Source organism: Ochotona princeps, chromosome 22 (genome assembly GCF_030435755.1).
Source record: "Ochotona princeps isolate mOchPri1 chromosome 22, mOchPri1.hap1, whole genome shotgun sequence".
Taxonomy (NCBI): Eukaryota; Metazoa; Chordata; class Mammalia; order Lagomorpha; family Ochotonidae; genus Ochotona; species Ochotona princeps.
In genome coordinates, this window is record NC_080853.1 from 32557640 (window position 1) to 32581238 (window position 23599).

At 40.6% G+C, this 23599-nt stretch overlaps 1 protein-coding gene across 2 annotated transcripts in view; it reads right to left on the minus strand.

Annotated features, from left to right (window-relative positions):
- Window positions 1-5577: 5577 nt before the first annotated feature.
- PLCB1 (phospholipase C beta 1) overlaps window positions 5578-23599 on the minus strand; it is a 616791-nt gene continuing 598769 nt past the window's right edge. The window contains exon 32 of one of the 2 annotated variants that reach the window (XM_004593350.2): window positions 5578-8698. In XM_004593350.2, the coding sequence (XP_004593407.2) occupies window positions 8471-8698 (228 nt within the window). In that variant the 3' untranslated portion in view covers window positions 5578-8470. The remainder of the gene's footprint in view (window positions 8699-23599) is intronic. The other variant, XM_004593351.2, reaches the window with a different exon arrangement.

Consider the following 23599-nt stretch of genomic DNA (forward strand, 5'->3'; position numbering starts at 1 on the left):
GTGGCTCAGCTGTGAGGTGCGTTGCTGCCACTGTGCCCTACCCCTCAAAATGACAATCTTATTATCCAAAGACTCCTTGGTTTCACATTCTTACACTTAAACTGGGGGTGGGGAGGGGGAGGAAATCAAGTTACTACAGAGAACTGAGAAAGATTGCAGGAGCGTATTTTTTCTCTGCTAATCACATTCAGAGCAGAGTTTAAAAAATGGAAAATTAGTTTTAAGAGACTTTGTGATGCATTATGAATTCACCCTGGAATGGTGGTTTATCTTCAGATTTTAGAATGAGTTTATTTTTCCAAATAAAGGCCTTGGTGCTTCAAATTTCTCTCACTGGGTTATGGACTGGCTCCTAGCTCTAAAAACTAAGGGTTGCCTTTTGTTGAATGAAGGTTTGGAGCTACTCAGCAACTCTTCTAAGGTCAAAGGCTGTTGGGTGCTTTCGACCTAGTCTTAGGGGTCTGTGTAGGCTCACGTGCACGTGTCTCTGCGTTCCTTCATCTGCCTGTGTTGTGTTGAGGTTGTGATTGAGACAGCAACCTTCCAAATATGCTTACCTGGTCATGATTATGACCAAGAAACTTGAACCTTTAATCAGACTGAGGTAAGGGCAGACCCAGTGCCTAGAACACAGCAGGAGGTTATTAGATATATGTGTGGAATGCATGTGTTGCTGGAAAAGTTATGAACATAAAGGCATACTAATGACCTCTTCCAGTGTAACGAATATTCTGTTTCAAAAATCCAGAGATGAAGGTGAGGGGAGGCTGGGTAAAAACCTGAGTTCTGAAGGAAAATGGGGTGGCAGCTCCTTTATCTGATAATCATGTAAAACAGAAAGAGAGGGGGAAAGAAAGAATGTTAGCAGATTTTGTGGCATGCAACAGGTCTCTTCTTAATACTTTTTATAGTGACTTCAGTACACACTTATCTTTCCTTTTCATTTTTTTTATGTTGGGCAGCTAGAACTTTGAATACAACACTGCCTGGATATTGGCCTTTCCATTGCTTTTAAGTAAATTAATATATTAGCTTGAAGTCATGAAACAGGTAGTACTTGGAAATAAGAAAATTGTCATTTCATTGATTTTGAGGTATACTTTTGTTTCTAACTTTTCTGAAATTGGGATGTCACGTTGGATAAGAAGCCATAATTTACAAGAACTTTTTCTTTGCTATTGGTATATTTCTCCCGGTCATATTAAGTTTCTTGATGGCACATGTTGCATAACATGTTATGTAATTCATTTCAACTTTAAAAGGCTATGCGGAAAATATTTCCTTCCAAATATTGAAACATTCCCTTGTCTTTAGTAAATTTCCTTCCATCAGAAATTCTCTGCATGGAGTGAATTTAGCAAACACTTCTCAGACTAATTTTTCACCCAGATTGTTTGAGAAGAGAGAAACCAGGGATAAACCAGGGGTTATTATTTATTTTGTCAAAATAAATAAATAAAAATAAATAAATGGACAAATGACAAATAAAATAAGCAGAACCATCTCCTGAACAGCCTACAGTGAGCTGTTCTGTAGCCCTAGGAAGATTGCTAACTGAAAACATTTCCTCGAATGGTGCTCTGGAATGGACAGCCACTGAAGGGGCCTGAGGCCAAAGACTAAGAATGCTTATTCCTATTTTTAGGAAATACTTACACAATCAATCACAAATTGAGGATTTACATAGAGACATTTCCACAAAGAAGACACGTACATAGTCAACAGATGAAACAGTGCTGGTCACTAAAGAAGTACCCACAAAATGGGATGTTAGTTTGCACATGGGTATCAGTCATCAGAAACATGAAAATGGTGTGCACTTGTGCACAACCGGCAGCTCTGCTCACCTCTGGCAATGTAATGGGTGAGGGCCCTTGGAAGATCGATTGGCTGTTCCTCCAAGGTGAACATGGTTACCAGGAGACCCAGGAATTCCATACCGAAGTGAAATATTCCCATCAGACATCAAACAATGTTGTGCACAAACACTCATAACATTATTCACAGTAACCCAAGTTGCAAACAACTCAAATGTTCATGCATTGTCAATGATAGGGAGTGTGTTAGTGGAATATTATCTGATCATGAAGAATGAAGCAGTGGTGCAGGACACAGGTGAACTTGGAGCCTTTCTGCTCTGGGAAAGAAGCCAGTTGCAACAGAGTAGTTGGTGTGTAGTTCCAATTGTATGAAATGCCCAGAATAGATCAGCCCAGAAACAAAGTAGGTTAGTGTTTTCCAAGGACTTGAGGGCAAAGAGGGTGAGGGGAGGATGGATGGAAAGTGATTGCTAAGAAGTATAGCGTATCTTTTTGGTGTGATTCTAGTGTTTTGGAGTTAGTGAGGATGGAGGAACAATCGGTGACTAGAGATCACGGACATGCCTTTGTGAAGCTGCTGAACTTTTCAAGCGTACCAATTACAGCTCAATAAAGCTGTTGCTAGGAAAGTAAGCATTTAGGCCAAACAGCTGGATTGTCTGTGGCGGGCAGGGCAAGAACAGCTGCTGGATGGCACTTCTGGGTCCAAGATGAACCTTGCTTTCTTCCTCAATGTCTTCAGCTATTGTTTGGTGATTGACTCCCAGGTCACTGGATGTTCTGTATTTGAGGATGAGGCTGTGAGTCAAAGTGTGGGTTCTGTCCGGTTGTCTTTACTGTTTCAGGATTGTTGACTCAAAGCATCTAAACAATATTAGAGCTTCAAGGTAGTGGCACAGTATGTAGATGAAACCATTGATTTCTCTTTACTTTGGCACAAATTGTTAGATAAATGGATTTGCTTACACTCTTAAATTTACAAATACATTTAACACTAATTGAATTCTCACACTCACCATTCTGTGATCATTTCTTCAGTTGTGAATGATGTAAAATACTTTATCAAAGGTGTTAGTGAAAGATGTATGTAAGACAATCATTGCATTGGAACTGAAAGTATATGCGTTGGTGGATTGGTTGCTTTGCTGGCTACCATTAAGAACTTCCCTTGTGTGTCCCTACCATTTCCTCTGTAATATTAGAGTGTATTGTAGTCTTTGTCTTACCTTTGAATTACTTTTACCAACAGAATACTGGAAATAATGATTTTTTGAATCCTGCTTATGATATATGAAAAAGCCATTGGGAGGCTCATAAAGAGGAAGACATCATGGTGTGGAACCATGTCAACAGTTATTCCAACCAGCACTGTAGAAAGTTCAGCTAGGGTCAACCAGCAGCCAGTTCAGATGGTAGTAAATGTGTAAGTGACCCGGTTGCTCATCCCTGCCCAACCCACACAGACAGAGCCATCCATCCATCTGCAGATTCACCATCAAAGGCAAGCAGTGCCTGTGCAGAGCATTCATCTCTGCTGTTGGATATGCAGCTGTAAGTTACTGATAGAGGATGGAACGGGAGCATAGAAGGAGCTGGAAGAAGCTGACGGGGTTCACAGAATTCTGTCATAATCAGAAATCTCACTGCGAAACTTCACTCCTCAATGCGGCAAAGCTTTGCTTTTCATTTTCTAACTTACAGAAAAGAGAACAGATTTCATACGTGCAACTTAAAGCACAGAATGCTACTTCCTATTCTCCTTTCCTTCTTTAACTGTAATTTACTTTATAATCAGACTTAATTCTTCACTAAGGAATTTAGGAAGTAGAGAGTATAGAGACCACTACTTCTTAGGAGTAGAGATAAGGGTTGTAAGGAATATTCAGATTTCAAGATGTTAGTTTCATTCACAAGAATCGCGTTTTACTCTATATTAGCCTCTACAAATCAAAGAACATACAACACTTGGTTTTGGGGGTCTGGTTTATTTCAGTGATTGCAACAGTCTCCAGTTGCATACACTTTGCTGAAAAGGGATTTATTTTTTTATGGCCAAGTAGTATTCCATCATGTATGTTGAAATTGGGGTGTGGGGGCTGTAGTGGAAATTTTTGAATTCTAGAGTGGAGCCCTTATAAATAGAGACTATATACTGCAAGTGGGACTTTACAAAGCAAGGCTGGTCCTGGAGTTTCCTCTACTTCACAGGTACTCATAGTTCTTCCTTCATAGGCCACATTATGAAACAGAATGGAGCTGTCCCCAGAGCTTGAGCTGTAGCCTCCAGAACTGTGAGATGAATAATCTGCTTTTCTTTGTCAATGACCCACTCTCAGGTATGCTGGTATAGAAATAGAAAAATGGAACGTGACAGATTCCAAGAAGTGACATTTATGCTATAAACCAGAAGTGAATAGGAGTGGACCATGGAAGGAGGGATATGAAGATTAATGTGTGTCTGTTTTGGGGAAAGCTGCAAGAAGAAGGGTGAAGCAAAGAAAGGTGTAAGCTATCAAGAGGACAGCCCGAGAGTGTGATGATACATAAAGCTGGAGGGAGTGTGGGCGTCAGACTGGGTCTGTCTTGCTCATTCAAAGTGTGTGAATGATCAGGAAAATGCCCTTTTGGCTTGGGCAACTAGATTCGTATTGGCTTGTTTATTGATTCAGAAAGTAAAGAGAGTGATTTGGAGGGTAACATTCAACTTGGTACATAAAACATGCAAGAAATTATGTTTTCCATCATTGGGCATGTGGTGTATTTGTTCCATGACTTCATAGTTTTCTTTGGTGTGATCGGCACTTTCTCAGTGGGGGCAGGGATTATGTCTGTTACTTCACCTTGAATCTGGGAGGGAGCTTGTGGCTACACCAAGGAACAGAGTCTAAGACATCATGTTATTCTGTACAGTGTTCAGCATTTCTTGTTTGCTTTCTTGGGAAGATTACCCTTGGGGTTCACCTGCCATATAGTGACCAAGCTCTCTTTTCTCTGATTTGTCCTGACCCCAAAATGCTGTGAAGGATGGGAGAGATTGTTTGAACATACTAGATATTGCAGTCATTTATAAAACACAAATAGAGAATAAACACACTACACTTGGCATGCTTCTGGGATAGTCACATAAAACTCTCACACAGGAGAACTTCTCAAAGTTTGAGGGAAAATTGATTTCAAGATAAGTTTCTTTTGATGCAAATATTTTGAATTCTATAGCTAGGCTTTTCAAAATATCCATTTTCATTCCAATTTTAGTATATGTGCTGTCGAAGCGAGCACAAAATATCCATTTTCTAATAGCTTCATTATGCATAGATTTCTCCATTTTATACCAATAGAGTTATCCTTTTCAAATTCATTTTTAAATGTTTTGACATTCCCCCTTACATTTCTTTATGTGGCAAATTTGTCTTTTAGTCTTTTTGTAAGATCTTACATTTCTGCTTTTTGTCAAGAAATCCTTGTTCTTACCTTCCTAGCGCTGATTGAAGGAGGCTAGAAGGCCAGGGAAGAGTTCCATATGGAAGAAATGACGAGTCCTGTGTCAGTGCTGGAAAGAGGTGGTGGTGACAGTGAGGACCACTGTGCCCCCCAACACAAGCCTTCACAGGGTCTGACTTCCCATAGTACACGGATGTGCTCTGTTGGGTGGCATCACGGCCTCAAAGACTGGCACTCTGCTCATTCTCACCCTTCTTCCCTGTTAAAAGGAGGCTGGTTGGCTGGCTGACACCAAGAAATAACAGCTGGGTTGTGTTAAGAAATTTTTATTGTTTCCTTTGGATTTGTGATGAAAGCACATAAAATTACAAGTGGAGGAAACACCATGCCACAAAATTGCATAGAATTATTACAAAAATGTGAATTATGCAGTTTAAATAATTTGAGATAGAGGAACCAAAATATGTACATTTTAAAGAGCTTCATACTTCATCCTATCTTGTCATTTCTTCTTAAAAGGTGAAAGTCACAATGTCCAATCCGTCACAAACAATATTGGCACAGTGTACAAGCACAACACTGAGTTCAAAGTACTGCAAGCAATCAGTGGCCCCTTCTTTGAGAATTACTTAATGACTATTTACTACAGGAGCTATTCTGTTAGTGGAGGGTGATGCTGAAATGTGAGAATGCTACAAACCCAACACATGGCATGTCAATAGAACTCCGAAGATTGGATTGCACGGCCCAAACCATGCTATTCTCAGTAGTGTAAAGTTATCAGAGGGACACGGTCTAATTCAGTACACAGCTCTACTGCCTAGTATAGGAAAAAACCACAGTACAGAATTTCACACATTCAACAACAACAACAACAAAAAGGCAAATACAGAAAGGCACAAAACTGCACATCATATAGATCCTTTTCTTAGTCTATTTCAAGTAATATTAATAGTTAATGATAATATAACTGTAGTTTCATTGATGCAAGATGGACAGTGCTACACACTACCCCACAACTGCAAAAAGTGTCATTGTATCGATATAAAAATGTGATTACAGTAAATGGCCAAATACAAACATATTGTAAAAGGACTAGATCACCTAAGAGAATGAAATCCAACTACGGAAGTTTTGTGGAAGTCATGATTATCCAACCCTTGTTCGTCTCTAGACTAAAATGTGATGCAACACTGTGTGATAGCCATCATTGTATTTGCTTATGAATGCTATTAGCTCGCAGTTCAATTTTAGACAGTCTGATTTTGCTTATAAAAACGCAGCGCTCCATTTTGACCATTCTTGCTTCTTTATGATTAATGCCTTCCTTTCAAAGTGCAAAAGTAGAATGATTTACAAAAAGACTTAATTTTTTTTTCAGTGGAAGTTCAGTGTTGTTAAGCATCTAACAGGCCAAGTCTACCCAATCAAAATATGATCTTCTGCAGAGAGGACATGATTTTTTTTTCTAAAGCACTTCTTTCCTAATGCTTGAACTAAGCTTTCCTTTAGATGAAAATGTAATTGTTATTGCTTAAAGATAAATAATTTCCATAAAAATATTAAATTGTTAAAACACAACTTTCAGGACACACTGGTTTTTGTGTTTGAAAATGTCTTGCAAAGCTACAGACAGGTTTCTTTTAAATTAACATAAAGCTGTGAGCATCCGGCTTCTGGCCCTTAACTTCAAGTTCTTTATGTTACACTCTACATTATATTTTTTTCCTCTATATAATTATTCTTTCTTGATTAGACCTTTGAATAATATTTTAGACCACTTTTACTATCATAGCTTTTCTTCTGCCAACTAACACAGAAATGTAAAAAGACAGTTAAGTGGGTTAAATGTACATAGGAAATATACAATAAACTGCTTTTAAAATGTTAGAATAAAATTAACATCTGTCAGACTTTAACATTATGGAAGATACCATAAACTCTTATTATCATATACATTTTATACATTCTAATAACCACTAAGTAAGTTTAAAACCCAATGCTTAAAATTCAATGTTTGGATCCTGCAAAATAACATATCAGATTAACAGTCTAAGTCTACCTGAATTTGCATCACTGGTCCCATTGATTGTTTCTCAGTATTTTCATGTAATTTATTATTTTAAACTACATATTGGACATTTTCTCTATTTACCCTTGTGGAAGAGATTTGAGTCACTGCCAATTAAACACACATCTATACTTAGTGTGTTTCCACATATGCGCTGAACTGGTTGAGTGCAAACATATATCCATGAAGATAATATAGATCATTTATAGTGGCTCTAAGGATTCTCTAGATAAACATTCAGTCTTCTCTTTATTAAAAATAAATGGACCATAAGAGAATGTCAGACTGCAAAATTACCACCAGAACTTGTTCACTACATCAGCTCATTTTTATGTAGCAGAATGGACTGTATGTCGTTCTGGACCATGTGGAGGCCAACGATCAATGAATATCCCAACATGGAGTGCAGAGTCAGTTCAAGGAGCACAGTGCCTGGAAATGCACAACCAGCTTGCTCCTGCAGCCAAATGTCGATCAATTTGTATTGCTCAGTCTTAGGGATGGCCTCACTGGGCAATCAAGGGATATTGTTGAGCAAGAAAATCAGTGTATTGGCATCACTATGGTATCTAACAGAGCCATGTCAGCAACAAATACCGATGTCTGTATGATAAATAAATTAGAAAACTGCAAGCCACCAGTGCTTGCAAAGCAAAGGATGAAGCAAGTTAATACGCATATTCACTTGAAGAGATGGTAATTGAGGGACAGTTGGGGGAAAAATGCTCAAAGTTGGCTGTTCAAGAGTGCTAAATAGTGCTATGCATTTATCAAACTATTTCTATTACCTTGAGTTACTTTACATCAGAGCTTCAAGTCAAAACAAGCTCAATTTCCTTTAAAGAAGCTAGTGCCCTTCATTAAATGCAGAAGTCCCCTGCTTTGACTTTGCCACTGACGAGCAAACAGAAATCCCACCTGTATGCGCACTCTTCCCTAGCAGGCTTGCAGTAGTTTCCATGTGACAAATGGAACCTGGCCGTGAGGTCTCTGCGTGATTCCTTCTGGAACTCCCATAGGTGTGAATGGTAGGCTGAGGGATGTCTCCTAGGAAGAGAGTCCTGGGCAGTGATCTGTGTGGTAAGAGTCCAGTGGGGCTTGCGCAGCCATGCATACCCTAAAGGCCTGGCAGGAGCGATCACAGGGGAGTATCGAACTCTTTGCCGGGGTTGTCTCCTTCCGTCTCCTCACTGGGTGGAGGCTTGTGGTTAACCTTCCCAGGGTCTGAGGCCACCGAAGGAGGGACGGAGCCATGACTGCTGTCTTCGCTGAGCTTCCCTTTCATGGCCTCCTGTACAAACTCCAAAATCTCCAGCGGCAGTCTTTTGAATTTGTCTTGGTATTCTTGCTCTAGCTCCGTCTGCAGCTAGGAGACATTAAGAAACAATTTGAGGTTATTTGCATTTCTATACCCACATCCATGCAGAGACTCTTGGGAAAAATCTGTACAAAGTGGGACATGGAACAAACTGTTTTAGGGATGTTAAACAGAGCTTAGCTGGACAAGTCATTTTTCCATAGCTGATGATCAGGTTCAGGTTATGGGGAGCAATACAGAGCTAAACATCTGGAATAAAACAGATATGTCTACCAGCAATTTCTTTCTCTCTCTCTCTCTCTCTCTCTCTCTCTCTCTCTCTCACACACACACACACACACACACACACACACACACACACACACACACACACACGTTAAGAGTCTCTGGGAATAGCATACCATGGTCTGAAATGCTGACACTAAGCACTGAAAGCTTTTGACAATCAAGAGTTCCAAGGTTGGCCTCGAGTTGGGCTGGGAGCCGCTGGGCTGTCTGTTGGAAGGACATGGCGTTCAGGATGTGCAGCTGCAGGTGCCTGGGAAGCGGGTGCTGAGTGGTCCTGCTGGGATGCTCCTGCACAACTCTGGTGACCAACTTTAGCTTTCAGTTTTACATCTCTGCTTGTTATTTTACTTTCCTGCCACTCAGATTTTTATTTGCTTTATTTTTTAAACTGTTTCAGATATGTTTTTACTGTCTTTAAAGTTGACCTGTTCCATGCCATGGGGAATTTTCAGACCTTTTAAACTCAGGCAACTTTCTTCCAAGGAAGACTTGCATGGAGGCCCTACTGGTTAAAATCGGTGTAAACCTGAGAGTCTCGTAGAAGCAGGATGCAAAGTCCCTCACATGTGTACCAGACATAAGTGCTTGATTTATCTCCTGCTTCCTCCAGGAAGCCGGGATTGCAAATGGAGTGTCAACTTGAGCCCAGGCTCTCTAGAATGGTTGCAGACATCAGGTCTTAACCACTGTGTTCACCCACATCCTCACTTTTCCCACTCCAGGGTGAACACAGGTTGCCTGAATCCCTGCCCTTCATTCTGGCCCACAGGTTTGAGTGGTGTGGCTGAGATCCTGCTTTTCTCAGCATCTGCTGTGGTATCCCCCTAACTAGCTCACTGGGGCCACCCTTGTCTCCCTGCCCAGGGTCCTCTCTGAGCCCAAGTTCTTGCCATCTCTCTGGGCTGCACCCTCTCCAGCAGCAGGAGCTTTCAATGCAGTCTTGGGGGCTTGTCCTGACCCCTGGACCATGCAGGATCACTGGAGCCCATCCTCAGGGGGGGTCTGCCCCTCTATTTCTTGACTTTCTTCAGAACAGTGTCAGCAACTTACAAACATTTTATGTCCACTGCTGTTACTCCTGCTTCTATGCTACAGATGTTTTGTATGAATCATCTCATTTGTGTGACTTAATCCTTTGTCTGTAATTCTGTAGCACCCAGGTTCTTTGGTTGAGCAGTTTTTGTTACCTTTGGGGCACACTCACTGACATAAGTGGACTTGGGCCTTTTACAACAGTGATTTATCACCTTTGCTCATGCATTCTACCACAGACATAGCCTTCTGCTTGATTGCAAGGGGCTATTTTAGATTGTTATGCTTCTGGTGCATGCATTATATCTCCTTACCGCAACAGAAAAAAAATAATGAATTTTGAGAAATAATGCTCCTCAATCTACAACAGCAGATTGTAGTTCCTATTCTAGTAATTTTTTTCATATCAAAAGGTGTCTGATAAAAATGGCTTAACCAGACTATTGCAAATCCACAATTGCCCCCAAAGAGAAATGTGGAGTGTTGTTGAACAGATCACGCTAGTATGCGAATTCTAACAAGCCCAGGAGGAAACCAACCATGAGAGGGATGCCCAGAGCTCTGAGTCCCACTGAGGTGCTACAAAAGCCCCTGAACGAACCCACTGCGTGGCTCCAGTGGGAATCATGTGGAAATCACAGAGCATCCAACAAGCAGACAGGTGCCATTTGTCTCCCAGTGGGACTTTTACAATGTTGCACTCTTGCATGAGTGAACTCTCTCAGCGTGGGGTCTGACAGCTCCCATTCAGAGCCACTGAGGCCTCCTCCTCCTCCTCGGTTCACCTCAGTTTTAATCTAGCCGGAGATGCCGTTCAAATTTTGTTTCCAGGGATGGTAAGAAAAGAGAAACACAAGGAAGGACTCCTTTTCAGAGAGAGCAGCATATCACTGTAAGCTGCACAGGTAGACCCTCAGCTAAGGACATGTTGCATCTGAAGTTGGAGACCATTTGATTGAGTTTAGTGTTTTTTTGGCAAATGAGACCATAAGGTACTCAATTTCAATAAATGCTGGTATTCATTAGATAAAAAATGAGAAATGCCAACTATGTAAGCCTATACTTTCAAATATTTTAATATATTCAAGAATTTAATTTTAATAATTTTAAAAAATAATTATAAAACCAACCAATTTTGTAGTGGGCTCCCCCCATGGGACTGTAGATTTCACTGTCTTTTAAACTGAATCACTGCCTCATATTTATTAACTATCATTTAACTCTTCTTAAAAGGTCAGTTATTAATAAATTTCAAAATTGTATTTATTAAATTTCAAGTTAGCGCTTCTTTCCTTTTTGCTTCTTCTAAGCTAAATATTTGTTCACTGTAAGAAAATGTGAAAAAGTACCTCAAGTACCATTAAGTTTCATCCTTCGGGAGTCTAGAGCAAGTTGAACCAAAGGATTGCCAAGCCAGGCGTTCACAGGGGCCAAGGGCATTGGGAAAATGAGAAGCAGGTTATGGGTAAGGAGGGAGGAGTGGGGAAGGAGGAGCTGGACAGCCACAGGCTCCTCTGAACGTGGTGGCCACAGCTGAGTTCTGTCTGCAGCCTGTTGGGTGCCTGTTGGACAAGGGAAGTCACAGATCTATATTTCCACATGGAATTTTTGCTTTTTGTGGATAGTTCAAATTCTATTCATGAGCCCCGTGTGGAACATGGAAAGTTTGTAGCCCTTGCTGATTTTATTCTGACTTCACAGAAGTTGGGTTCAACTGTGGGATTCCAGTCTGGATCCACCTGAATTCTTCTTCCATGCTAGTTAGTGGGGTTTTCTCCCTCCTGCTCACCTCTCTGCTGGGGTTCAGTGTCACCCTGGCTCCTGGCCACAGTCTTGTAGTGTGGCTTTACACGTCATCCCGGCAAGCGTGGGAGAGGCATGTGCTTTTTGACTGAGGCAGTTTTGTCATTTTTCTTTGCCCAGGAGAATGTGTCAGGAGTATCAGTATTCAGTTGTGCGCCTTAAGATACCTGCTTTTTCTCTGTGGAAGCTTACTCTGCCAGCATGTCAACAAGCTTTGGCTACTTTATAGGTGGAGGAGACTTATGGTCCAGGGATGCCTTTCTCATCACAACTGGCCATCAGCTGTGAAAGTGAGCTATGGTAAATCTGCCAGTCAATAGCTGACCTCACCCCACTCCCAACTAAACGTTAGCAAACTCAAGCCTACTGAGATCAGTTGAGCCCAGTCCAGACCATCACTACCTGGTTCAAATCATCACTGCGAGAATTCAATCGAGGCTTTTTTTTTTTGCCATTGAATATTTTTTTATTATGTTTTATATTTTTATTAATATTTAGCATTATGTGACAGTTTCATAGGCTCTGGGAATCCCCCCCCTCCCCTCCCCCCTGGTGGATTCCTCCACCTTGATGCAGCATTACAGTTCAAATTCAATCAAGATTCTTTCCTTGCAAACATATACTAAGCATGGAGTCCAGCTACTTATTGTCCAGATGGGTTGAACAGTTTCTTGGGGAGACCATTTCTGGTCCGAAGTCAGAGCTGGTAGAATATCATCACAGTCAATTAAGAGTCCCAATATAACATCAACGGCAATTTGCAATATTATGGAATTGACATGGTTTTGAGTAACCAGTACGTTAAAAAACAAAAAACAAAAAAAACCAAAAACAAACAAAAAAATAAGTCCTAACCACAACCTATGATTAGCTCATTGACATCTCAATTTTAGTTTATATACAGGACCGGACCGGCTGCTATATACCTTGAAACGGCTATAGGGTACCATTCAGCTGTCTCGTGTCTATTTCATTTTAGTATTTAGCCATTTGTTGTGTTGAAGTATAATTTTGTTGATCTTGGCAGATTTGGGGATAATCTAGACTGGCTTGTAACTCTAACAAGATATTTGTCAACATTTAAGGTGAACATTTTTTTTGGGGGGGGGTGCAGGAAAATCCTCAACACCATGGTGAGGAGTGACTAATCTTTGTGTCCCACCCAGCAAGGCATGAGCCAATCCACGCCAGCTCTTTCCTGTCAGATTTCAAGCTCTACTTTCTGTTGTTTGTCTATGTATTTTAGGTTTTTTTTTTTAGTTTGTATGATTGTTTGTTTGCTGTGAGGGGTTTTCGAAGTGATCCTGATGGTCACCGCGAGGGAGGGCGGGGGTCCAGCGGTGGAGCCAGGCTCGGACTAGAGAAAGCTCTCCTCCCTGGTCCCGAAGGACATTTATTGTTCTTCTGTGTCTGCGGACCGCTCAGGGCTTCTGGTTGTCTTTCCGATGACGTTGGTTTCTGCGCGGTAGTGTTTGGACTTCTTCCATCCCCTGCGGAAGCTCCGGTTGGGGGTGGGTGACCTCAGAGTACTCAGCCTCTGAGGGCATCCAATTCCCTGTGGCCTCCTTTGCAGTTGGGGTATAGTCCTTGTTGCTCGTATTAGTAGTTTGTGGTGAAAGTCTGGGAGTCTTCGTGGTTGGGATCCAAGCTTCCTCCTTACCACCTGCTCCACTCTGGAGTGCCCCCCTGCTCCACTATGCCATTGAATATTGCAAGAAGTTGGGCAGCAGTATTATGGCAATAACTGACAGAAGAGCAAGGTAAATATAAGATTCTCTTACAAGGCCCTCTCCCATGAAACGCTCATTTGAATCAGTTGGCTCCATCTTTTCATTACCGTGACCTTAAACCATATTGCAGTAGGGAAATGTCATCACAGGAAGGATTTATTTCAAAATAAATCTAATTTGTAGGTAATGTCTTACAAATTCTACAGTGCAATATGAACAGGCAGAAACAAAAGCACTCCCAATAAAACTTATATTTACCTTGACAATTTGTTATTAAATTTTCTTCCACTGCCTATACCTACAACGTCATGATGCACATAAATAGCAGAATGTTGGAACTGTGCAGCTGAAGGACCATATTTCTATAATAAAGGGGAGATAATAGTGGGAATGGAGAATGGGGAGGGAGAAAATGAAGGGAAAGAGGGAATCCTTATACCTACAAAACTAGCATGGAAAATAACAATAAAAGAAACAGCACTGAGTCTGGTCACTCCCAAATTTATAAAATACCCTTTTGGAAAATGGGTAAAAGCAAGAACGTGGCTAAATTTAATCTCCACATTTCAAAGCGAGTTGTTACATTATACACAGACATCAATAAATAAGGGGTTATAAAGTTCATTTTATTCTAGGCAGAGTTCTGCAGTTTGATCAGCCAGACTCAATTTCCAAGATTTTCTTTTAACTTGATTTCAAAAAGACATTGCCCACTCATTGCCTTTGTGAACTCTGGACAGCTCAGTGGAAAAAGGCAACACAGTCAAGTTCAAATACGTTCGACTCTGCCTATTGTTCGAGGTTTTGTGTTCTGTCTCTGACATTTTCTTTCCAGATTTGTTTAAAAAATTAAAAATAGGGATTTGATTTAGATAAGGGAGTTTTTGCAGAGCTGTGACTAGAGTTCAAGCACAAGGCTGCTTATGAAGCTTCGCTTTCAAACAGAACAACTCCAAGAATCAATACAATATACATGGGTTGCAAATATAAGTCAGACTACAGGGTTGTTATACAGATATGATCAAATCCAATATTGTGAGGAAGCAACTTGAACTCACAGAGCAATAAACTATAGTGGGATAACAAAGAAAACTGCTGGAACTCTGTGTCGAAAAGTTCAGGGGGAAATACATTTCATGAAAAGAGCTGCTTGTGAATTTCAACTGTCTTGCTTGTTGCACATACTGTTGGATCCTCAAATGTCCAACACAGCAGCTCAGGTTGGGCTAGACTGAAGCCAGGGTCCTGCAGCTCCATTTGGTGTCTCATGTGGACAGCAAGAGCCCAAGCACCTGAGCCATCATCTGCTACCTCCCAGCATGCATTAACAGAAAGCTAGATTGAAACGGAGGAGCCAACTGGAATCGGCAACTTCACTATGGGAGGCAGGTGTTCCAGTATGGTAGGGTCCAGGTTAGGTGCCACAGTCCCTTCTCCTACAATGCATATTTAAAATTTAACTCCTCATGGTAATTTCACACTTTAAGATTATAGCTCTAGGATTTTGTCAGACAGGTTTGGTAATACTGCATTGTTATTACCCTCCTCAAAATATTTTGAAATTTATTGAATACTGGGAAAAAGAGGAAAAGGTGCAAATAACATCAAAATGAAATTATATAAATATAAGCATTAAAGAAATATATGAATAAATGCAAATAAATGATCTTAGAATATGTAAGTATTTAGGACATGATATGAACCATGTTATAATTACAGCAATATTGTGATCATCTACCTAAAGTTATAAATGGACTGTGATTATGAGAATATTTTTCAAGAATCTAGAACTGAAAGGAAACACTAAACTCTAAACTGGCCTTATAATTTTATTTTTTTTCTTGTTTTATGGTAACATGATTATTATTTTTAGCATGAAAATTGCATTCCAAAATGAAACCAAAATATTTTTTAAAAACTGCAGAGCGCTGTACATGGGATATGATGACCAGGAAAATTTTGTGAAGACTTATTGCAGGGACTCTGGAATTTTAACCTCACAATCAACACTTAGCTAAGAGTATATTAAAAAACAATGGTAAAAGCATTTAAGAAATATATTCATGGAATGGGTAGTTTCAAAATTAGCCTAAGCAACCTTGAAAGCCCTCATCTTATTTTTAGAATAATCTCATGAATTTTACTTTCACCAAGAATAGAAATAAGATCCAATGAAAATTACACAGTGAGGTCAGTCAGGCTACCCGGGCGATGTTAGAAACAGGCATGTGAGAAAACGGGCCCGTAGCTATCGCCTCAACACTGCAGAGTTTTGCTGTTCATTTTCTTCTAAGTTTCCTTAGAATCCATTGCAATGGACCTCTGGGTCAGTATGACTGAGAAATTCTTTCTGCAGTGAAAACACAGGGGAATGAGGAATCAAACAAAATAAATATTTAGTTGAACTTAGAGATGAGTTGGAATACAGGAAGAAATCCCTAAGCCAAAGAAACACATAGAAACTCTAGTGAAAAAAGAATCCGGAGTTGCAGAGCAGGCTCGCCACCTTGCAGGGTTGGTATGCCCATGTTCCAACACAATCAGACAAGGGTGGCCTCTGACTGTGGGGTGTTGGAGTGCTCACGTTGAAGCTCCCCTCCCCCCAAAGCCAGGGGTGGCCCAGGGAACAGGAACTGAGAAATCCCACTTTACCATCTCAGATGAAGCAAAGAAGTTAGTGATTCATGAGGCCTACTACAAGGAAAAGGTCTGTAAAGGGAATTGGAAACCCATACCCCAAACCAGGGTGAGTCGTTTCCAGATCCCACACAATGCATATTGGGTATCCAATGCCAAGAGATCAAAGCAAAAACAAACAACAAACAGATCAAATGGACAAAATCCACAGAATCTCACAGACTCTTTCAATTCGTCGTAAGCCAGGGCAGAAGTGACCCCTTGGAGACACACAGATCCTAGCCAACGGAAACTGAAGTTTGAAATTACCGATCATACAAGTAAAACATAGCTGCTATTCTACCTTGAAACTCAATGTTGCCATTGCCGATTGAAATAGAAAGAATGCAGTAAACGGTGAGCAGTATTTCTAGGTCAAAGTGGGAAACACTTCAGATCTGAAAAGCAGCAAACTGGGTGATTCATGCCAACCTGGAAGAATACAGTTAATTCACACTCATTCTATTTCTTGCTTACCAGGTATTGCAGTATGGTGCATGTCTATATTTGGGGCAAATTGTCCTAGGTTACGTTTGCTTGAAAATTAAAAAGTAATAGTCCTTATGTGAAAAACAATAGAGTCTGGGACAAAGGGCTAAGAAAATAAATACAAACTTTTGCCATAGATCTATGTAATTGGATAACTTACTTCTTTCTCCATGGAGGGTCTGTAATGCTTGCATTTTAGCCAATATGATCTTGGTAACCTTATTTAAGCTCTTGGAGTTTCAATTATCTTATGTGTAAAAACAAAAAATGACTACTTTTCCCTGGCTTATAGTAAAATATTTAAATGAGATCATGCATATTAAATGCTTAACATAATGTGAATGCTCATTAATTCATATTATACAATCCTATTTCTAAAGAGAGAAACAGAAGGATTTGTAGCTAAAAGCATTTAGACTCCTGCACACAGGTAGTCAATATTGGCAGATCCTATAATATCCAGTCCCCTCCACAGAGCATCATAGCACTGTAAGGTGCCATCTGCTCTACATTTTCAACATCTTCAGCTCGTCTTGTGTGGAGCACCTTCAGCCCAACATCTCATTTTCCCCATGCTTGCCTCCTTGGATGGATCCATAGTTCTCCATTTGTACAGCACCTACCCAGGGCCTTGCACCAATCCAAGGCCACAGGTGGTCCTTCTTCCAGTTGTATGATTGATCTTGCTTTTGGTAAATGTGACACAGTCATAATGCTTAGATATTTTTGGTTTGCTCACTTTGGAAGCATTCATCAGTAATATATATTCTGTGGCCAATATTCTTGGCCTTTATCTTTGTGCAGAAGCTCTCAAGCTTTTCCTTTTTCTGTGGGACATATTATAGATGCCATTCTTTGTGGGGAGACAGTGTTCTCTAGGTTAAGTTTCCATCTTTCTCACTCAATCTAAAGGAATATAATACAGGGTCTGGCATGGTGGGTAAAGCCATCCCTTTTGAAATAGATATTTCATACAGGTTCTGCTTATTGTTTCGGCAGCTCCACTGCTGATCCAGCTACTTGCTATTGGTCTAGGAAAAAAGTTAAAGATGCCCCAGTATGTATGTCCTTGACACCCTATATGGGAGACTCTGAAGATTCTCCTGGTACTGACTGGATGCTAGCTGGATGTTCAGGCTGTCCAAGGAGTTAACCAGAAGATGGAAAATTAATCTCTCTGTGTCTCTCCCTAATTCTGATTTTTAGAACAAATAATCCTTTAAATGAACAGAATACAAGTATGTGCAAACGTTGAGACTGTAGGGCTGACATAAAGGATCCTCATGTACTCTGTGGTTGCAAACACTTCTTTAGAAGATGATTCTATGTTAAAAGCGACCACATGGGTAAGATTTAGCTTGGTTCTAAGAAATTAACGTGCCTGGTAAGAACTCAAGGATTTTGTTACACTGCAGATTTCTATTTCAGGAGATCTAGAGTGGGGCATGAAATTCTGGATTTCTATCAAGTTCCTTGATGCTGCTGTCGCTGTCGGGACCAGACTTTCACCAGCACCTCTTCAAAGATCTTCCAACAGTGTTAGTTCTGTGCTTCCTTGTCCTTCTCCATCATTCCAGGCTTTAGATACTCTGTATCTTGTAGCTCTTTCTATACTTTTGGATTCAAAGTGATCACTGGAAACTATTAGGGAGGGACACGAAGAGGAGTGTTCAGTGTTTAGGAAAGTAAAGATGGAGGAGATATTGACAAGGTGGGCCATGTGCTGGATAGATCCAAATACTGAGTAAAGGGAAAACCTATAACTTGGCATCATTTGCCACAGAGTTTCTCACATAAATTTACATTTTAAATTTTGCTTCCAATCTCAATCCAGATGCATTCTGACATAGCTTACACATAACCGCATGAAACAGCCATAGAGGAAAGTTGCTGTAGAAATCTAACAAGAATATGACATACTCCTGTGACTTTTTCCCCTATTCTATACCTATTCCTTCCTTATCCCTTTCCTAATTTACCCCTCCTAACATACTGTGCTTTCCTGACATAGCTCATAATGTAAAGCTCTGAGATGTATTCAGAATTTCTCCTGTAATCATCTCACAGGCATGTGGAGATTACTCTAGCAAACTTGGAGAGGAACACCAGCAATTATATAGTCAAATCCTCCAAGACTTCGGAGCCTTGGAAAGGGCAGTAGTAATTATAGGATCAGACCCTTTATTTTTACTTGGTACAAACCTGTGGCCCAGAGAACGGAGTGGTTTTCTTTGGGTATGACTTGCTAGTAGCAAAATGTAGTCAATTCTCCCCTTTGATTGGATCAACGGCCCCAAAATTCCACCTGCTGTATTCACAGACTTGGTCCATGACTCCATGTTCTTTTTTACTAAAGATCTTGATTTTATTGAGTATGTGAACAGGAGGTGATCATGTGACTGACTTTGGCCGATGGGATGTTAGTGGATAAGGCCCAAACAGAAGCCTGGAATAGCATTGTTTAACTTTTGCTTTTGTTCCGCAGCCTTCTCATAGGGATATGCTTGGACTAATCTGGTAGCAGATAAGATACAGGAAACTGAGTTACCCGGTCACATGGCCAAAGTCATCCTAGACTAGTCAGCATCCAGTTGACACCGACTGATAAACAGGTTCCTTCAAAGTCAACAGAGCCACCAATCAAAATGGCAATGAACCACAGGCACGGGAAGCTCAGCCCAGTTCAGCCACTATCAGCGAACTCTAGCAAACTCATGAGTTAAATGTTATTATATGCCAGTGAGTCTGTCTGTTCTATAGAATTATTAACATATTTTCCATGATTTTGATATTAAAAATAACACTATGATGTTTTTGGAAAACAGTAAAGATTTTCCATTAGTTGCAACTAATACAACTAAACAGGTTTTTTTTTTTTTCCTAAACTTTTATTGGGTTTTTAAATTTCAGTCTCATGTTTTGAGTGTTGGTTTTCCACAGGTACCCACTTTGTAATTCTTCAGTTTAGGATGCTAATTTGGTAAGCTGACTGTTTTTCCATTTCCCCTAAGTGTGGTCTAATTTTCATTAAACTATTTCTATCAAGAATTAGATACTATTTAAAAACCAAAGCTGGAATGAGGAAATTCATAGTTAAAAAATAAATAAAAAATCTCAGAGTACAGCCATTCTAGTAAATATTTCTAGGAAATAGCAATATAAAATCACAAAAATAATAATATAATGGTAGCGCTAAACAACTTACCAAGTGCTTATTGCATAGGTATTGTTCCTATGGCTTTGCACTTATTAACAATTAGCACGCTAATCTCAGTTTTGAGTTAAATGACTGTGGAGTCTTAGGAACAACATAAACCAGTGACTTAGATGTTGAAAAGGAAAGAGAGAAATAGCAGGACTTACGGCCAACATCATTAAAAATACACATTCAGAAATCTTAACATATTCCAGGAGTTACAAAAGCAAGCTCAGCTGAGCCTACAAATCTCTAGTTTGTGGTCCCTGGTTTAGATGAAATATTAGGAGTCAGGGCATGAGGATAGAGGGGGAGCTTATGCCCAGTAGGGAGAGGCTAAGGAAGAGAACATCACAAGAATCTCATTCTCTCAACCTCATAAACCTTAAAAGAATCAATAAAAAGCCTCAAGTCAATTGAAACACAAGCTGTTCAAAGGCTAATTATTTTTAGATGAAGTGTGTATTTCTTTTCAATCAAATGGAATGTAGCCAACAGGGAAGAATTGAACTTACATTGTGAGTTCAATTTTTACAGAGGCCTGTGAGAAACAAATGCCACTATGGCCTGATGGAGCATGCAACCAGCTCCCACATCAGACAAGCCCCAGTGATACATTCCTCTGGCAAAGCCTGGGGTCTTTTAAGGCTTCTTCACAGGGTGATCCTGCCCTGGGTGGGCCTTGGTTTGAACTGTCTGACCCTCACAAACCTTCAACTCTGTAAGATTGGGGGGGGGGGAGGGGAAGGGACAGGGAGGAGGCAGGAAGAGAGGAGGAGGTGAGGCGAAGAGGGAGGAAGAGAGATCTGCTGGCTGGTTGACACCCTAATGGCTGCAGCACCTAGGGCTCAGGCCAAAGCCAGGATCCAGGAGCTCCATGCACGTCTCCCACCTGGGTAGCAGGAGCGCATATTGCTCACTATCTCTCAGATGCATTAGCCAACACCAAGGAGGCTGGGATTTGAACCAGGCGTTTCCATACAGGATGTAAGCATCGCAAACAGCAGCTTAATATGCGATGCCCTAACACCTGCCTCACTAGAACTCCTTCAAGACTCACCGAGCTTTCGTAATTACCCAAGTTGTGTCCTAGCTACAACTCTTCTCTCTTAAAGCCTGCACATCACATCTGAAAAACCCAAGGCAGCCTGTGTTCAATGCCCTAGAATGAACTCAGCTGGGTCCCTGGGGAACGCCCTGCTCCTCATCACCTCAAATTAGTTTTGGTTTTTCTTTTTCTTTCTATAAATGTATATTTCAAGGGTGGTTAGCTGTCCTATGGTTTTATCAGGATAATTGATTTTGATGCTTGGGGAGTGAGTATGTCCTAATTATACAGTCAGTCCTTCTAAACATGATGTTTATGTCTCCTGCTTAAATTGCTGTGGTTTTAGATTGCCCACTTACGACTGGATCTGAAAGCAAGCTAGACATTTGTTTCCTGGCCTGGCAGGCATTGGGAGACGCCTGATTTTCAGACCTGAATCCTCCAGCCAAGGTTAGATTGATGGGATTTTCTCGGGGAGAGGCAAGGGCAACACAGCCAGCTGGAAAGGCAAACACATGACAGGAGTGGAGTGTGCATGGTGAATGTAGCCGAGTGACTTGTTTACAAAAAGCTACTAACTCCTGCTGCCACGTGAAAGTAGCCTGCCCAGTGGTACCACATGTGATTTTTTTTCCCCCAAAAGAATCCAGAAGTCTAGATTTTTATGTTGACTCTTCTGTCAGTTTTAGAAAACACCAAGCAGGCCAATCAGTAATTTTGACTTTGGACTTGATGGCTAACCACTCAGTTCTGCTGGGGGGCTGCCAGGCAAGGAACGGTATCCCTCCTATACTTCGTCACATGGGTTGGCCCTTTCCACATTGTGCTGGGGTCTTCAGTCTTTAATAAGCTAAGCAAAGTAACTCGGTGTGGGAAGACACTTTCCACATCCCAGCATTAGCTTTTGATCTTGCTCTAAAATGCAAAGCATTTGCTGAAGAATTTGATTCTGGGGCTATTTGCAAAAAATGGCAAGAATTTCTTCAAATTATTCAAAGTAGGGAATTAAAAGCTCTTCTGATGATCCAAAGGCATTCCTTGTTACACTGGGCTACATGGCATTACGGAAGCTGCTGCCCATCTAGCAAGAGAAAAATCTACAAGCTTCTGTGAGGCCTGCTCTGGTTCCGGTTCTCAGCTGGTCCTGCCATACAGAGAACCACGCTATGCTCCCTCCACTGATCAGATACTTGGCTGACTTACACAGTGACTCAGGTATAATATTTTTTGCGTTTATTCCTTCACACATTCTTTGATTCATTAATTTATGTAATTATTTTGTGGGTATTACTCAAATTGTGAAGCACATGAACTTGGCATAGAGACATAAGAAAGACCCCATCCTGGTTCCAAGGCATTTCTAGCCTGGCAAGAGAATGTGTACCACAAAAAATGAGATACACCGAGGTAAATGGCATAGAATGGTTATATGTAACATCCAATGGTAGTACGAAGAGAGTGATCCTATTTCCTGGCATCACATGATTGCAATGATCTAAGGCTAGGAACGTTGGCCATCACTGGAGGATAGCTCTTTGGCACGCTCATTCAGGTAACTACCACTTAACTTCATCACAAGCCTGTCCTATAGCTTCCACTTCATCTTTGCAGCACAACTGATTGCATTGCATTGCAACATGATCAAAAGGAAAAACAACAGTTTGGAGTGTTTTTAAAGCTAGAAGACAGCATATATTCCATATATGGGTATATTCTAGGCTACATAGAAGAAAATACCATACAGGTTGGAAATATCCCTCACAACAACAGAGATAAATGACCTGTTAATAAAAAAAATGCATGCGATGATGTATTTTCAAAGTGCTGTATGAAGTCACTCAGGAAACCTATCCTAATCTCTACCTGTGAGTCTGTCCTATGAATGATCATTTTCGATATCTGTTCATCAAAAACGAATACTGAATAGAAGATGTCAACCATGAATTGTCTGACTTCTTTGGAGGTGGGAGAACTTCTGTGCCTCAACATTTTGAGTTAAAAGCAATTTGAACTATATCTCCAAACTTCTTCAATATCTTTTTAATAAGAACACTATGACAATCTGTTTTTGGTAATGATGGTAAAATAGATACAGCCCATGAGGTTGTAAATGGCAGCCCGTCTCACAGTGTGATGGGCAGCACCTCAGGGAATATCCTTGGGACATATGCTAATTTCAACTGCCTCATCCGGCAAGCCCAAACCTGAATGAAAGTGATACTTGCAGTTGGTTTATACACCCTGCCCCCATTTCTTTCTGCTTGGAACCACTCTTACATGCATTTTCAGTCTTACATGCATTTTCTATAGTCTCCCAGAGTTCCCTAGTGGGACTGAATGTCACTTAACTATGGCAGGGAATCAACTTGACAAAAACCCCATGTTCTATTGGATTCCTTTCTGGTTCTGGTTCACATCTTTCATTCTCCTATTGCACCTAAAACACTAATTGAACTATAATCCTTGTCTTTGGGTCTGCTTCTAGGGAAATCAAACAAAAAATAAATACTAGCTTAGCACTTAGTTTGAACTGCATGGCACTCGTATCAGTTTTGGATTGATGTGGCCTATTCCCTGATGCATGTTATCGTTATTCGGCTTCCTGATGGACTGTTCATGCTGGGGCTCTAGCATAAGTTGTCCACTGACTCTATTTAGCTTGAAAATACCCATTACATTGTTAATAC